General features: G+C 39.3%; 3 protein-coding genes across 11 annotated transcripts in view; 2 read left to right on the top strand and 1 right to left on the bottom strand.

Moving 5' to 3' along the window:
* odc1 (ornithine decarboxylase 1) overlaps nucleotides 1–2,463 on the top strand; it is a 5,233-nt gene extending 2,770 nt beyond the window's left edge. Inside the window, exons 7-11 of the mRNA XM_034857437.1 lie at nucleotides 61–144; nucleotides 346–508; nucleotides 595–710; nucleotides 817–1,031; nucleotides 1,267–2,463. Of these exons, the coding sequence (XP_034713328.1) occupies nucleotides 61–144; nucleotides 346–508; nucleotides 595–710; nucleotides 817–1,031; nucleotides 1,267–1,417 (729 nt within the window). The 3' untranslated portion in view covers nucleotides 1,418–2,463. The remainder of the gene's footprint in view (nucleotides 1–60; nucleotides 145–345; nucleotides 509–594; nucleotides 711–816; nucleotides 1,032–1,266) is intronic.
* An 872-nt stretch (nucleotides 2,464–3,335) lies between these two features.
* Nucleotides 3,336–9,873, bottom strand: LOC117935314 (G-protein coupled receptor family C group 6 member A-like). The gene is made up of 6 exons (XM_034857411.1): nucleotides 9,636–9,873; nucleotides 8,996–9,305; nucleotides 8,056–8,868; nucleotides 6,944–7,150; nucleotides 6,742–6,859; nucleotides 3,336–5,129 (listed from the first exon to the last, which is right to left on the bottom strand). The coding sequence occupies exons 1-6, from the start codon at nucleotides 9,830–9,832 to the stop codon at nucleotides 4,201–4,203; spliced, it is 2,574 nt and encodes an 857-aa protein (XP_034713302.1). The 5' UTR covers nucleotides 9,833–9,873; the 3' UTR covers nucleotides 3,336–4,200.
* Nucleotides 9,874–12,882: 3,009 nt separating this feature from the next.
* The window catches only part of LOC117935316 (matrilin-3-like), a 14,061-nt gene continuing 9,755 nt past the window's right edge, over nucleotides 12,883–17,188 (top strand). For 4 of the 9 annotated variants that reach the window (XM_034857418.1, XM_034857416.1, XM_034857417.1 and 1 more), the window contains exons 1-2: nucleotides 12,884–13,336; nucleotides 14,819–15,502. In XM_034857418.1, the coding sequence (XP_034713309.1) occupies nucleotides 13,009–13,336; nucleotides 14,819–15,502 (1,012 nt within the window). In that variant the 5' untranslated portion in view covers nucleotides 12,884–13,008. Of the gene's footprint in view, nucleotides 13,337–14,818; nucleotides 15,503–17,188 lie in introns of all 9 variants that reach the window. The other 5 variants (XM_034857421.1, XM_034857415.1, XM_034857422.1 and 2 more) reach the window with 3 other exon arrangements.

The following is a 17,188-nucleotide window of genomic DNA, read 5'->3' as shown; positions in this document are numbered from 1 at the left end:
CCAACCCAGAAAGGTAACCGTAAGATTCTGGATTGTGATTTATTTATTTTTAACTCCTAGAATGAGCTCGGCTTCAACATGGACCTGCTGGACATTGGCGGTGGTTTCCCTGGTTCAGAGAATACTGAACTCAAATTTGAAGAGGTGTATATATATATATTTTTTTTTTTTCTTTCCTCATGGGAAAAATATATTTGTCTATTTTGGTCTAGACAAGACGGTACATATTTTATACATTTTAGCTGCAATATCAGTAGTACCAGCTCAAGATGATTCCTTTTTTCATGGTCTTATATTCACCAGTGGAAACTTAAAGAAATAATAATTAATTTTTCCCCTTGCTAGATCACAGCAGTAATCAGCCCAGCCCTGGACAAGTATTTTCCTGCTGAAACTGGTATCAAGGTCATTGCTGAGCCAGGGCGCTTTTATGTGGCCTCTGCTTACACTCTGGTTGTCAACATAATTGCCAAGAAGGTCATCATGGATGAGGAGTCGGCCTCTGACGGTAACTGACTTTTTTTATTTAGAAAATTACCTTTTTTTTAAAGATCTTTCATTTCTTATTTGTGAAATGATTTATGCTTTCTTCAGAGGAAGATGAAGGGACCAGTGATAGGACTTTGATGTACTATGTCAACGACGGAGTGTATGGCTCCTTCAACTGTATACTTTATGACCATGCTCATTGTTTGCCAACACTACACAAGGTAAGTGAAATACCAAGGACTAAAAAGGTGGCATGTGTAAAGTTTCTCATCAGGGAAAGGTGACATGAATGATAATGTTTTTTTTCTCTCCCCCTCCTAATAATAGAAGCCAAAGCCAGATGAGGTCATTTACCCCTGCAGTGTCTGGGGCCCAACATGCGATGGCCTTGATCGCATTGTTGAGCAGTGTTACCTGCCTGACCTGCAAGTGGGCGACTGGCTGGTTTTTGATAACATGGGTGCCTACACGGTGGCTGCCTCCTCCACCTTCAACGGCTTCCAAAGGCCTGACATTTACTACGTTATGTCCCGTACTGCCTGGTGAGTACATGTCTCAGAAGCTGAAAGTAGTAGCTGGTAATGGATCACTATTTAACATCTGTTTTTGTACTGTTAATGGCGGCAGCATAAGCGTTAGCCGAAGCTCTGCAACAATTAAAGTTGTGTATCTTACTTTCTGCAAGTATATCTGTCTGGTTATGAGGGAAATTTACATATTTAGTATATTTTGCTACTAGACCATCTAACTGTCTATCTGCATTGTCTTTTTCTACAGGCAACACGTGCAACAAATCTGTTCCCAGGGCATGCCTGCTCCTGCAGAAGAGTCTTGTTTTGAAGTGCCAGCCTGCTGTGGTCGAGAGAGCAGCTTAGAGATGCCCAGCTTGGAGCTGCCTGCTAAGCCCTGCCCGGCCCATGTAGTTTAAACGTGTTCTGTACATTGCAACAATGTTCTCCGGATCTAGCATCCTTAATTATTGGAGAAGGGCATTTTTATTATTTTTCCCAAATGTACATTTTAAGGCCAGTTACTTGACAGGAGAAGGAGAGTGACATTGTTGCACACATTTTGTGTTCTGTATGGAAGTGGGGATCAACCATCAATGAAATGAGGCTGAATCCCACTCTGGTGCCTCTATGTGTTCCAGGCAGAGTGATGCAGGGCAACTTGTTGCTGGAGTCTTCTGCCCTAATTTGTGGAAATGACACTGTAGTTCATGAAGAAACCATTCTTTCTGAACTGATATAGTGCAGGAAGACAAACGTTTTGCTTTGCAAAAAAGAATGGGGAGAGGGAAACAAATTTCACGGACTTTTTCCCTTTAGTAAAGTGTGAGGCCCGTTCAACATCAGAAGTTGCATCCCTAGCTCGTAAAATGCAAAGAGGTGGTTGGAGGGTTGATTTGATTCCTCAAATGGCTGCTATGTTTATTTATCTTTTCTATGATCTCCACTTCTGTCCACAACCACTTAAAAGTGTTAATCCTCAAGATGTTAACTTGTATTAAACGTTTTGTTATCCACGCTTTCCCATGCGGAGTGTATAGGTACACACAAACTTACAGGAAACGCACACGTCACATTCTGCATGTGTAACATTCTGCTAGTCAAACACTTATAATGTGCTGATTTGTAAATACACATTTCAGCTACCCATGTCAAGCATTACTACCAGTTTTACCCAGGTCACCAGGTACTGCAGCTGCCACCAAACATAAATCTTTAGGATTAACCCTTTAACCACAGGGACTCAAGAAGCAGACTGCCTCTCTCCTCTTCTCCTCCCTCATTTTGTAACCTGTAGAAGGCAAATCTGTTCATGATATGAGTAAGCAGCAGTATTAAAACCATGCATTTTTTAAATGGATATGAAAGAGATGGGATTGCAAAATCATAATGCTTTCCTATGGAAACTTTTTCAAGTTTTGTATTTTTTTGTTTTTATAAATAAAACAACAGGTGCAGAGCCAAATTATAAATGTCTGTTTTCTTAATGTGACAAAGAAATTTCTTGACTACTTTATTTAGAGCTTTGGTCCATAGAACACTGTTAGGATGTTTTGAGAGTTCCATCTAGCGTTTGCAGCAGGAGCCTGTTGAAACCGGTGCTGCCTGAGATGTTCCCACAGTGACATTTGCGGTAATAACTGACATTGGATTTATGTTCCTTTCACTGGTGTTTCATACACATGCAAAGTAATTAATTTAACATTCCCACGAAGACACCTGATGGGCCTAAAGTAAACCGCCTTACTTTGAACACACTCCTGCTCAGACATGTTTAAAAGCTTGTCTGTGCTTGGAATGTAAATTATGCTGCAAGTCAATCCTGAACTTTATGGATTTTATACTATGCATGCTACAACTGGATTGTGTAATTTGCCCAATCGTAAAGATAACACATCACCTTTGTTCCAAAGAGTTACATCATCTACACAACAGATTTCCACACTTGATAGATTTTATTGAAAGTATTTCAAAGGTTATTACAGCCCTATTACTCATGTTTTCTTTGCACAAATATATAATGCAAACTAAAAGAATCTATAGAATAAAGAAAACATACAAAATGTAATAAAATAAGACAGGCATTGAGATATACAGCATGGCACAGGCGCTGCCCCACATATAGAGAACAATTGTATATCATATATAGAACGGTTGTATAACTATGACAGACACACACGCACACACACACACACACACACATTGAGGGCATTGTTGGGTTCCTGCTCATCAGAAGAGGTCAGGGGTTCCGTTTCATTGAAGGACACTTTGACACTCTGGAGGAGCCAGAGATTGAACCACTTTTGATTAGTAAACCAGTGGTTTCCAACTTTAATCACAACAACCCCTAACCTGACAAATTACATCAAAGACCTCTATTTAATAAGATTTTGCCCAAGGGTTCCCCATTTGTTACAATTTTTCTTTTTCTTTTTAGATGTTTTATCATAAGAAGTGCATAAACCCCATGACCAAAATAGCCGTCCATTCTGGCATTGGGTTACTATGGATGGAATTTTAGTGAAAATAAATGATTCCCCTTTTTTGGGAACCGACCAGGGGGGCCCCATTTTGAAAATCACAACCGCTCTACCTCCTGGGCCCATTCAAAGGGAATATATTTTGTGTGTGATTTGAGTATCTGCCCCTTTGTAAAGGTAGTACCAGTTGATTCATGTTGATACATGCAATCTCATATTGGATTGTTAAATACAGACTATACAGCCAGCAGCCAGTTAACTTAGATAAAATAAAAACAAATACACAACGTTAGACTTGTCAGCAATAAAAAACAAAAAGTAAAACAAACGGGATCCTCAGCCACACATAAACAACACATAAGCCACTTAAATAAGATTGTTTATGTTCAAAAGGGGCAGGAAGAAGTTGAAAACTGTTCTGGTCTTACCCCCTCTTCATTTGTATACATTATTCATAATAGAAATTCAAATTTCATCCATCAGTGTCCAAACCAAGAGTTTTTTTAAGTTTGGAAACATTGTAATATTTTTTCAGGTCATTATCAGAGGTACATATATTGCTTACCAGCCTAACCCAATATCTGTAATTAACATGCTGTATTTTGTAAGTGTAAAAACGTCAATAATGCTACAGTATGACGTCCCCACAGGAAGACGTATTTCTGTGGGGATGATTGTTGAAACCTGACAACCGGAAAGACCTGACAGATGTGCATGTGAGATTATGATTTCACCACAACCATGTCTTTCTGCTCATAATGCTGCCTGATGTACAAAGTAATGGCATTTTCATTATTAATCTCTTTCCTGAACACCATGATGTAACACTTTGGAGCCAAGTGACATCCAAGGATGCTGTAGCAAGAAATGAGAATTGCTGAGCTTTCAATTGCACGTTTGTACTTACCAACCAAACTGATATAAATCGGGATGAAGAAAATCCAAACGATTAAAAACAGCAGCATACTGATGGTGACCAGACTTGCATTTTTATACAGATCTGGCAACTGTTTACCTTTGATTGCAAACAGGAAACAAATAAGGGCCAAGAAAGTGTTGTAGCCTAACATGGCAATGAAGAATCCAGAGAAGCCTTTGTTACACTGTAACAGGATGATGTCCCTTGATATCTCTGTATACTCAGGAAATGGGGGATACAAATACAGCCATGGCACACACAGGGCCAACTGGATCCCAGAGACAATTGTCACCACAGCCAGTGGCTGGTTGAGCTTCTTAATCCAGGAGTTTAAATTTAGGTCAAATCTAAAGCCCACGAAGATTTGGAGAAGGTTGGCCAGAATGCAGGAGATGCAGAGGGAGAAGGCTATGCCGAAGAGAGGCAGGCCTACCTTGCAGGAAGCCTCAGTGGGCATCCCCACAAAGCTAAATGTAAGGCAGAAGCAGAGCAGCAAGGACAAAAGCTCCAAGAAACACAAGTAACCTCCGACGGCATTAACAACAGGAGTGCTGCGATGGATTGCAAACAAAATAGCAAACACAATGGAAACTACAATACCAAAGACTCCCAAGAAACTCAAAATGATGATGAAGGGATCTGACCAGTTCAGGAAGTCAATCGTTTTTTCCAAACAGACATCCCTCTCTGGAGACGAATAGTTCCCTGAACTGCAGCGTTTACACTCCTCACCTGTAGAAGTGAACAAAGGAATGCAATTTGAATTGAATGAAGAGAGTATGAATAGTTTTGCATATTCATCATGGAGAATTAATTCCGTTGAAAGGTGTTATGAAAGGGAATATTTTGTCAAGCAAATACCAAACCGCAGCATCTGATCACCATCACAGTGCAGCCGTGTGACAGTGAAATTAGAATGCAACAAAGACAGGAAACAACAATCGTGATCACCATATTCCATATACTACTCCTTCATAGGAGAGGGGAAACTTTGCAATATTTAACAATTTATTAATAAATCAATCGTTTCTATTTATTAAATTGATACCTCAGATTGTCCTGTATAGGATATCGTCTTAAAGCTTGGTGTAAACAACATATTTATTGTCGTTCATGGTTTTGGTTTTCAGTTCAGATATTTCCATTTTGTTAATCTGCTTTCTGTATGTTTGTGTTATTTGTTTATCATTTCCTCTATTGCTGTATTGTTCTTGTTCCTTGTTCATGGTTCTGTTTTGTTTGCCTGTGGTCTTTTAGTCCGTGTTCTCTGTGTATGTAATGTATGTTTGCATGCTCACTTCCTGTATTGTAATAGTGTTACAATTGTGTGTGTCGACTTTGTCTAGTTTTGTTTCCTGTTCAGTCAAATTAGTCTTGAATGTGTTTACCCTGTCCATGCGCTCACTTTGTCTGATGTCAGTTCGTCATCTCACTTTATGTCAAAAAGTTCTGCCTCTGCCTAAGGCTGTGTTTTCTCATGCTGCTGGCTTTTGGATTTTTGGACCTGCTTACTTGACTTGATAGTTTATTTTTGTGTCATTATATCCTTCTACTCTCCATTATCTCCTCATCTCCTCCTCTGCATTTGGGCCTAAACCTCCTGACCCATGATGTCGGTGGTGTGTATCCTGATCCCATTTAATAAATCTTAAAGCGTGATTTGAAAGACCTGAGAATTGGAGTATAGTTCAAGTTTTGTGGAAGTTTGGAGAAGCAGATCAGGAATATATTTTGGCCCAAAACCATTTCATGCTTTTTGAAAGATTAAGCATAAAGCTAAGCATGGAGTTGCTAAAGAAAAGGAACAGTCTCTCCAAAGCCAGTAGCAGATCATTTGTGACTATAAGAAGGGCCGATTCTGTACTGGGACGCGCCCTGAACCCAGATTGTAATTTTACATGATGTTGTCATTATCTAAATGAGACAATAATTAAGCATATACAATTTGCTCCAATACTTTAGACCAAAAGGGAAGCTTGGAAATAGGATGGGAACTATTGAAATCCCATTTGTTGAGGTTTGGTTTTTTAATAAGAGGGTGGACTCTTGTATGTTTAAAAATGGATGGGACAGTTGATAATAAGTGACATTGTGGGACCTACAGTGTCCAATACATCCTTAAAAAGGTGCAAAGGAACAATATCCAAGGGGTAGGTGGAGGACCTTTTATGAACAATGGTGTCATAGATGAGAGACAGCGAAAGCCATTAAGGATGGCGGAGGGGGGGAACCAACTCTCCCCTATTAGATATCCTCAGTGGCTGTATGCATCCATAACAGGGATCCTCTTAGAAGAAAGGATCTTTATTTTTTGAGGTGGTGCATATTAAAAGGAAACACTTACCATCTCTAGCAGAATATTCTCCTTCTGCACATGGAACACAAACGCTGCAACACAGTTTCCTTTCCTTTTTCAACTCCTGTCCTGGTTTACACGTTTTCGAGCAGTTGTAGGCTGTTATCTTTAAAGACAAAAAATATTCAGTACCACATAATATCCATAGATTATTTTGGGAAATAAATATATGATGACATTCTAACCTTACCGTCACATTGCGCATCATTCTAACAAGATCATCACTGACTTCTAATTTTCCTCCTGGCCAGTAATGTCCAATGGTTTCTATTTGTAGGCTGGGTTTAGCCATGTCCCAATGTACAATATCATATCCTACACTGGGGTCTCCATTGGCGTCAAAGAATATATGTGTGGTGTTCACAGTGAAGTTCACTTTCTTGATTTCCGTAAGCAGCTGCAGATACGAACATTGATGTAAAATGAAAGAAATGTTTCCTTTTTTGCTTATTTCACTTGCAAAATGATAGTAGACTTTCAAATATGGTGAAATATTGAAGGTATGTTTTATCATTAACAAAACAAAACAAAATTCTGTTTCTTTAAAGGAATGGTTTGCTTATTTATTTTCTTGCAGAGTTTTAGATGAGATGGTCTGGATCAAGGGAAGTACATTTCCAGGATAATTGCCTTCCACTCTCTGTGTGTTCCCGTTCTCAAACTCTGTTAGCTGTGGTAAACAACAACAAACTACATGTTGACTGTGTAAAAGGTAGGCCTGCTTAGTTACTTCGGGGAATGATTTTAAAGATTTGAAGATGAATATGTTTACGTCATATATTATCTAAATGGGACGTTATGGGACCGAGCATGGGGATACAAAGGGTAAGAGCAAATTACTTTTAACCATGTATGTCTAGCTAATTTACATAACTCATGTTACTGTATTGTGTGAACGGTGAACTTCATTTTATATTAAATGTGGTGTTTTCTTTTTGCATGGTACAAATGCAAAAAGTTCCACCAAAACAAGTTCCTTCCCGAGACTATTTTGCCACCGTCAGTGTGTCCAGAGCTTAGTGTCGCCCAAGACAATTGTGATTGCTTTAAAGAAATGCAAAAAAATCTAGAGTGTTTTTTTTTTTTCTGTCCTGGAATGTGTGTGGAGCGCTGTGGAGATAGGTCTGGCACCGCGAGACTAAGAAGATCGATACCAATCTCTGGGTTTAGTGGCATCAATCTTCTCATCAAATTCTGCAAGAAAAGTATTAAGCATTTTTTCTAAATAATTACAAACAATTTCTGTAAAGACACACATTAGCAATGCATAATCTCCAATGTCACAAGATAACTTTACTGTACCTCGAAGGCTGTAAATGGGGTGCTACGTTTACACTGGTGGTTGTCACACTTTAGCAAGCTGCGAAGCCCCTCAACAATGACGTGAACAGCTAGGTAGATATAGTAGGATTCATACTGGTTAATGTAAGTGGGCAAGCAACTCGGATCCAGACATTGCTTGGACTCCTTGCTGTTTGTTAGCGAGCAGTTAAGCTCTCTGTTCCCCTCAGACTGATCAGAACAAAGTGGATACTTAGTCAGGTGATGTTTGAGAATGGCATTAGTTGGCCCATTGAACATTGAGATGACATAGTCTTTAAAACCAGGAACCTCATTCTTCTTAGGGATGAATCCGTAAACCTCCCCGGCCCTCTTAATGCGTGGCATTCCAGTAATGTTTTCAGATGTGGACCATGAATCGCTTGCAATCCAAGTTCTGTTGAGGTTGTTTTCCACAGCTGCTTCCATGATGGGAGAAACACTGGCTACCTTGGCAAACACAATAATGGCTTCAGCAGAGGATTTATTGATCTTGCTCACCAGGTCGGCCAGCATCTTCTTGGATTGGAAATTGTTTGCAGAAAAGTCATCAGGCAGGATGTCAATGAATTCAATGCATGTATCGTTTGATTTAAGGATCATGTCCTTAACGCTATCACTGCCGTACTTCCCGTACTCATCATCGCTTCCCACAATGGCCACTGTTTTCCAGTTAAACTGTTTCACCAGCTCAGAAATGGCATTTGTCTGATACAGATCACTAGGTACTGTTCGCAGAAAAGTGGGGAACTTTGACTTTCTGCTGAGTAGCTCACTAGTTGAAGAATAGCTAATCTGTAACAAACAGGAATATGTCATGTTAAAATGGTTTTGCTTGCTGTTTAAACTCCTTTGTCTCAAGACAGTTTGCTTTTTAAACTGTAATTAATAGGACAATATCAAGTACAGAGAGAAGACAAACCTGGGGAACTGATGACAGAGCTAAAACTCGTGCAACAACTGTTGATACTTCAGAAAGTTGTTCACCAATCACTGCCTTTGTTTGGGGTTCAGGTAAAGTAGATCCAAAGGTTGTAGGTACTAAGCAGCTCTGAGGGTCTGAATGGTTCTTCAACATCTGGAGTGTCGCTCTTATGGCAATGCTGACATCTCCACAAGTGTCATAGATGTCATATCCTATGGTGAAGTTGGGTAGAACCCCAGTGCGCTGGTTTATTTCTCTGATTGCGTGTATCATCACTTGAGACTCAAGGAACATTCCTAAATCATAGCTGCAAAAATTGACAGAGGACACACGGAAACACATAATTTATGTTATAGTCATGTAAATGGACAAATTGTTAAACGAGCATACGTTCATTCAATTTAATTTAATTTATAATGTAAAATCATAACAGAAGTCAGAAGACTTTTTGACACATGTCTAGGCCACACTCTTTAATTTACAGAGACCCCCAAAAGCAACTATTTGGTGCAACAGAGGTAACAATATTTGTTCTTCTTTAACAGGCAGAAACCTCAAGCAGACCCTAGCTCTTGGTGGGCAGCCCTCTGCCTCGACCAGTTAGGGGAGAGGGAGAGAGAGAGAGACGAATACTTACTCACTACAGGAGAGCGGTCCAGGTATTGTTGTTCTATTGGTTTTTAAGTGAATTGGGAAAAGTCCTCCAATGATGATGTCCCCAGGAGAGTATGCATTTAGAAGACCACAACATGAACAATGCCAAAACCCACTCATGATACTCACACATAACCACAGCAAGAACATTATGGATACACAAGGGAAAAACACATGCATTCAGTGGTTCCTTTCTCTAGAGTGTGAACTGGTTTGTCAGCTACAGCTATTTCATATAACTGCTACTGTGGGAAGTCAGACTGGATCATTTGCATTGTCAGTGTGGCAATGCAAAACACTAGCGCATCTTCTCTGCAAAACATCCGTGTGGCACAAAAATAACCCAGTGATTTCAATTACAATAACAAATAATTTATCATTTCTTAATGATTTTCCTACTTTCAGATAAGAAACTGGTTTAAACAAGACCGGTGTATGCATTTGACTGCAATTGTAAAGCTTTTGACATGTACAATGGCTCTTTTATTCAGGTCAGTGACCCCACAAAAGAATAACTGTGTCGCAGTTTTCAAAAGAGTCCATGAGAGGGCAACATGCTGTATGTAGGCTATGCTCTTTGAGTATCGTGGGTGTTAAAATGGATTGGGTTTTATTTAAACGCTGCAGCTCATGTTCTGACTGGATCATTTAAATACAAACATATAACTCCTGTCCTGTGCTGGCCTCACTGCACTGGCTCCCTGTTCAGCTTAGAGCAGATTTTATTTTTTGGTGTTAATGTACAAAATGGTGAATGGCCTTGAACCATTATATTTGTCTGATCTTTTAAATTCTTAAGTTCTTGTGGTGTGTAAATGATACTGATAGCCAGGCTCTGATTGGCTAGCTTAGCTTGTTGAATATTAATGAGAAGTGGTACAAAGTTTTCCTGCAGGCTTTCTATACCACACTAGAATGGCTTAAAAAAGGTAACCAAGGCATTTTTTCCACAAATAAATGCTTGAGTAATATGAATATACTATAAATTGTATTTTGCAAATCAATTCAGGCCCATATAAACAGGTCATCATTGAATCTGTGACTTCTGAAAACATTTTATAGATTTGCTTTTGTGTGATGTTGTTTTTTTTATTGTGTTTTTACCCTGTCATCTGTTAATTTAATTTAATTTATTCATTGTCATTTTTACTGCCCTCAAAAGGTGTTCCTTCTGTTTTTACTATTACAATGATGTGTATAAGAATGAACTGTGGAACTCGATGACTCATGGTTGTTACTTATTTTGTCAGCAGAGGTCAGAATTGTAAAACTTATTCCAAAACAAAAGGCGATACATCCGTGGAAAACTGTAAATGGGCATTTGAAGTGACTTTAAATTCAATTCAAATGAAACTACTAAAACAATTTTCGTATTTGATAAAATTCTGAAAAGTGTATTACCGCAACAATTATATCTCTTCAGGAACAATTATTATAGCCAGTGGTAGAAGAAGTACTGCATTCTTTTGCTAAAGTAAAGCAACAGCACACTACAAAATACTCATGCATGCATTCATCATTTTAATTAAGTAGAAGTACAAACCTTTTTAGCAGCCAAACCTACTTTAGGTTTCAAAAGTAAAAGTAAACATTAGGTGACAGAATGGTTTATTATTGAATTTCTATAACAATTTAAGCCAATAGCTCATTTTCAAGATCAGTTTAGGCCATTAGCTGTATTTAAATTTTGAAACTTTTATCTTGTGGAGACTGAGGGCTAATTTAAGATACTCTAGGCTACTATTTTGGTTGTTTAATTTGGAAGAATGCATCATATTTGATAAGCTGATTATAATATTGAAATGTAAACTCTTGATCTTGAAATGGACTAGTAACAGCTGTCAAATAAAAGCTTTAGCTACAGTAATTCACTGTAAAACGTTTCCCTGTAGATTTACAGACATATACCGGCAGCAGCTTTGCCAGTAAATTACTGTTTATTTACAGTATGCATACAGCTTTTAAATGTTAAGGTATTTTACTTGAAATGGTCAGTTGAGGAAACTGACCATTTACAATAAAATAGTATTATTTACATTTACAGTAATCTACTGGCTGCAGTGTAATTTCAGCCTTTCTTTATTTTCCCAAGATGCATTGGTATTAAGAGTAAATTCCATAGACAGTGAAAGAGATGAACCAACAGATCCCATTACTTTGGACGGAGACCAATGTTATACTAATGTCTTTTATAAGCATAGACAGTTAAAGAAGATTACTGCGCAGCCTCCAACTGAGCTTGAAGATGTGATGTAACCATATAGACTGTATATGGATGTAACGTGAGCAACCGGCCTGAAAGTTGTAAGTCTTCTGGTCGCCGTGCCAATAGAAATCTTGATCATTCCGAATCTTGCAGAGATGGAGAGCGTTGGTATATGTTAGGAAATAACATAGGCACATGCTAATTTTTGCTAAATAAAATGCTAGTTAACGTTAGTAATTAAACCTCAACAGCTAATGTAAATCGAAACTGTCTGCGAGCTTCTCGTGACAATACGGTGATTTGTGACACTAAGCCACAACAAGTCGCTGGGATATGACACAATCGTAACACAACATTTTTCAGTTTTACAAACACGTCTGCTACGGAGCAATAATGTGAGCTATACGGTAATGGAGCCTTTAATACATTGTCGCGTTTCTTTAGAAATAAACAAGGGACAGCTAAAGTTTTTAAACGCTTCAGATGTAATGTTAATGCTGTCAAAGTGGCGCCAAAGTGATTTGCAGTCAATGAAATGCCAACGGCAGGTGAGTGCTTGGTAGCATTAAAATGGCGCCACATGAGCTACGCTGTGCGGCGGTTGGCTTACCCCCTTGGTGAATACCTGTAGCCTAATGTGTAACATTTGCAGACATTGCTGTAATATTTTTTTATTTTCTACCAGAATGCATTGCCATTTACAGTATGCTCCAGTATGACGTTAAAACAGTAAGATAGTGTGAAATTTTAGCTGTAGGTCTACTACATTTACATGAAAGGTTTACAGTGTATAGTCTACCCTTCCAATGTTTCTGATAGTCCACTAATGGTTTTATATGAAAATGCACCTTGTAGGCCCAGGTTTGTTGAATTAATGATACAATTATTAGTGTAGGCTATTATTTATATATATAGCAATTAATTGAACTCTAGTGAAGTAACTGCTCTGAACCCACCCTCACTCGTGCACTCCTTCCTTCGCTCCCCCACGTCTCTTTGTCTCTTGTTCCCCACGCCTTGTGGGCAGTGGGGACGAGATCATATAAAAAGGCTAGAGTAGGCCTACAGTACAGTCAGCTGTGGGAGTGGGCCGAAGTGCATCCAGACCTTAGATCCAAGCGAACGGAACACCACTGTGCGTATAGGCAACATGACCTCATTAATGTGGGGACTGCTCTGTGTCAGTGGCATCCTGGCATCGGGAACTCGGGGAACTTTCCCACAGTTTGGGTCACGCAACCGGCAGATCCACTCAATTAGCCCTTCAATCCCACGAGTCATCCGGCACGGCCCTCCAAGGGTCTCCCAGAGCTCTGAGGATATCATATCTATTGAAAAAAACACAAATGATGTGCCGAGTGCTGACGCTTTCCAAGAAGTCCAGCTGGGCGGTTCCACAACGCGAGGCTTCCAGCAGCAGCAGGGTGCCCGAACAGGTGGCGACGACCAGGCGCAGGAGCGGAGAGCGGACAGTGGAGGTCAGTTGGTCCTGTTAATGTTATTTGTTCCTTCCTCCTTCCTTGATATCCATGCACTTGTAGTTTATGAGTGCAAAAACCCCTATCATGTGTTTCAATGCGTTTTCATGGTTTGGATGAATTTGGTGCAACCGTTTTAAATGAATCTGACCGCTGAAGATAAGTTAGACATTATTGATCCCACATGTCGGAAATTCGCATGAAAGTCATAAATTGCTGGGACTCAGGTTAAAAATGTCTTTTTGTTCTCCACAATATTATTTAAGACATCAATGGTTTTTTATAGCATTTTTATCACTGATCAATTTAGGCTGGTGGAGACTGAGGGCTAATTTAAATTATTCTAGGCTACTATTTTGGTTGTTTAATTTAGGAAAATGCTTCGTATTTGATAAGCTGATTAGAGTATAGAAATTTAAAATCTTGAAATAAATCTTGTCATTTAAATGCTGTGGAGTAGAAGTAGCATAACACTTGAAATACTAATAAAAATAGGACCACTCTTCTATCTCATCTCTAGTTAAACCAAAGTAACTACTACTCTAATGCTTTCCCCTCTGCCTTCTGCCCTCTATTGGCAAAGCTGGTGGCACTAATTTTAGGTTTAATCGCCATCAGCCCTCCCCCCACCAACCGTCTTCACAGCTGCAACACAACACAGCGCCATCTGCATCCTGGCATTATGAGAAAAAAAACATAAAGTAGGGGAAAGTAGTCTGCTTTGAAACACATGGAGATGTTACAGCTAACTTTAGTTCCTGGCCAAAGTATGGTTGCTGTAGTTTCATTGGAGCATTGTCTCATATGCCTAGGTGTGATGTTCTTATTGAATGGCTGGAGAAAAGGTTAATAAGCATCCTTACACAGGATTTGATTGTAATTGGTAGCATCCACTTGTATTAAGCTCATTGTGAACATGTGTTTAAGCAAGCTGTAAGGTACATTTCCTGAATTCAGCATAGTGCCTTGAAATGCATCATTTCCATCTCACTGTGCTGAGTTTTAAGTGACTATCAACATTTAAAACACGTTTAAAAAAAAAAGAGAGCTATGTGCGTGCATCTTTTAACACTATCTTTTGAGGGGTGATTCATATAATAAAACTAATGTTCCCTTTTTTTAGTTTTTTTGTTCATGACCTGATTGAATATTTAATAATGCAGTAAAAAAAGAAAGTGAGCTGTTATGATATCCTAGTATTTTTCTCTGGTCTCCTAAAAATGCAGCACTCAAACATTTTTAGCACTATTAGAATCTGATACGCCCATCTTTTTACTTCTCAATTAATTTAAGAAAATCTCTAGTTAAATCAGCCAACCACTCAGGTCATGGATTAAAGTTTGTGTGCTTGAGTGAGTGTGTGTACAGTACATGTGTGCAGCGATGTGTAGGATATGCATACCAGATTTCCATTCTCACAATTTGTGAGATTTGTGGTACTGTTATGTAAAACATTTGAAAATACGTCTGTTTTTCTTACAGCAACAAGAGCAAATTGCAGAAATCGTCCTATAGACCTGGTCTTCATCATAGACAGCTCCCGCAGCGTACGCCCTGCTGAGTTTGAGAAGGCCAAAGAGTTCCTGCAGGATATGGTGGAAAGCTTGGAGATCGGCTCAGATACCACGCGGGTCGGCCTTGTCAATTATGCCAGCACAGTTCAGATTGAGTTTCAACTAAAGACGTATTTTGCCAAGTCTGCCTTAAAGAATGCCCTGGCTCGTGTTGAGCCCCTCGCTTCAGGCACCATGACAGGCATGGCCATCAAGACCGCCATGGAGAAAGCTTTCACCGCGGAGGCTGGGGCCCGAGCTGGCTCAGCGAACATTGCCAAAGTGGCCATCATAGTGACCGACGGGAGGCCCCAGGACCAGGTAGAGGATGTATCAGCCGCAGCTCGCGCATCTGGGATCGAAATCTACGCAGTGGGAGTAGACAGAGCGGATATGGCATCCCTACGCCTCATGGCCAGCCTCCCACATGATGACCATGTCTTCTATGTGGAGACCTATGGTGTCATTGAGAAGCTCACTTTCAAATTTAGGGAAACCTTGTGTGGTAAGGATGATGATAATGGGAGTGCGGATATTCCATTAAGTGGCGGAATTGAAAAAAAAGGACTAGGCATAGGCCTAAATAATGAAAATGACGATAACGGAAACAATGGTATGTCAGATCCGTCCTTTAAATTTCACCTGTGATCGTTTGGGCGGCACCATAGAGGTAATTTCCATTCTAAAGTTCCTGGTCCTCTTCTTTAGTTTTAAGAACAAGGGCAAGGTAACCAGTGATTTACCGCCAATTGTTGTGTTTGGATTTGTCCCAAAAAATGTTCACTAACTGATAATAACTCTAGTTAATGAACATGTCCAATAAGTCATGCACTAACCGACTTAAAGAAGAAGACATACCTCGGATCACTGGTTAATCTGCCAATTCAGAGCAAATTCTACGTCTTTGAAAACTTTAAAATGGTTGAAACCTAATATGATGCTGCCTATACTTTTCACATGGAGCGCGCTGCTCTCTGCACTTCTGCGCTGCATCTTGTGCTTTATGCCGTGTGCCCTGCTCAGTTACCTGAAGGTGTGCCAAGCTGCCCGGGTCCACAATGTGGGCTTTTGCAATCTGTGACAGAACATTAACGGCCACTCATCCTGCACGGCAAAAAAATAAATTAGCTTGAGCTAAATTAGACTACAAAATAAAATTTGAAATAATTTGAAATTTGAGCATATTTTAACTTATTGCTAAGAAAACTTAAGTTTTAACATTATGTTATCTTTTAATATGCTAATTGAAATTTAAAAGCCAGCAGTTGTTTAACTTAACTTAAGCATAAATACTGTTAACATGGGGAACCAGCTAGCCTAGCTCCTTCAGTGGGTTTAAAACAAAGTTATTTCATTTGTTTAATATGTACAAAATGAACAATTTGACAAATTGCGGTTTCATATGGGGTTACGTGTGAGACTATTTCTTGGCTGGGCACTGTGACTTCCTGGTGTCTCCGCCAGTTGCCTGGCAACCTCACGTTGATGACTTGTTGCAGGAATAAAAAAATGTCACACTGTTCCTATAAACAAAACACTACATTTCATAGAGTGAATATTTTTGCGTGTACAAATTAGGAAATAAACGACTAATGATATAAAGCATTTACATGTTTTCTGCTAAATATAATATTTATTTTGTGGTACTTAATGCTTGCATGCTACAAGGATTCCAGCATAACTGATCATTGCTATGACACATTTGGGTGATATCAAAAATTGGAAAATAAGAACTAGGAAGCGTTAGCTTAGCCCACTGCCAAGCATGCAGGTACAGCTATGGTCATCGAGGGGAATACTTAAGTTATTGTTAGAGAATAGTTTAGTAAGTTTAAGTAACTTTCCACAAGTAAAAATATAAAGCATTTCTCTTCTAAACTTTTGGTACCACCCAAACTAGCAATGTAACTGCTAAGGCTACATGCCACTCGTGCAAGCTTCTCCCAGGGGGTTGAACTTAACGCACACCATGCTTTAAAGTATGACTGACTTCTAGTCACATAAATTCAAAAACTTGTTTTTGTTTGACAGCTGGAACCTGTGGGGTGAGTTCAGCCATCCTCTGTGTTTAACTCTGACCAACTTCTGTCCATCCACTACAGTGACAACACAACCAAAACCATGCAATGATTACAACATTGTGTTGCCTATTGGATTTTGTGTTTTCATGGAATAAGCTTTTGGAATATTAAGATGGATAGTTAATCAGGTGTCTTACATTCAACAGAGAGTGTAACATTTGAAAGTGACAAATGACGTACTGTATATACTGTGTGTGTGTGTGTGTGTGTATACATAT

This window comes from Etheostoma cragini, chromosome 20 (assembly GCF_013103735.1).
Source record: "Etheostoma cragini isolate CJK2018 chromosome 20, CSU_Ecrag_1.0, whole genome shotgun sequence".
Taxonomy (NCBI): domain Eukaryota; kingdom Metazoa; phylum Chordata; class Actinopteri; order Perciformes; family Percidae; genus Etheostoma; species Etheostoma cragini.
Note: the sequence above shows the minus strand (reverse complement) of the source record. Positions and strands in the feature narration are given on the sequence as shown.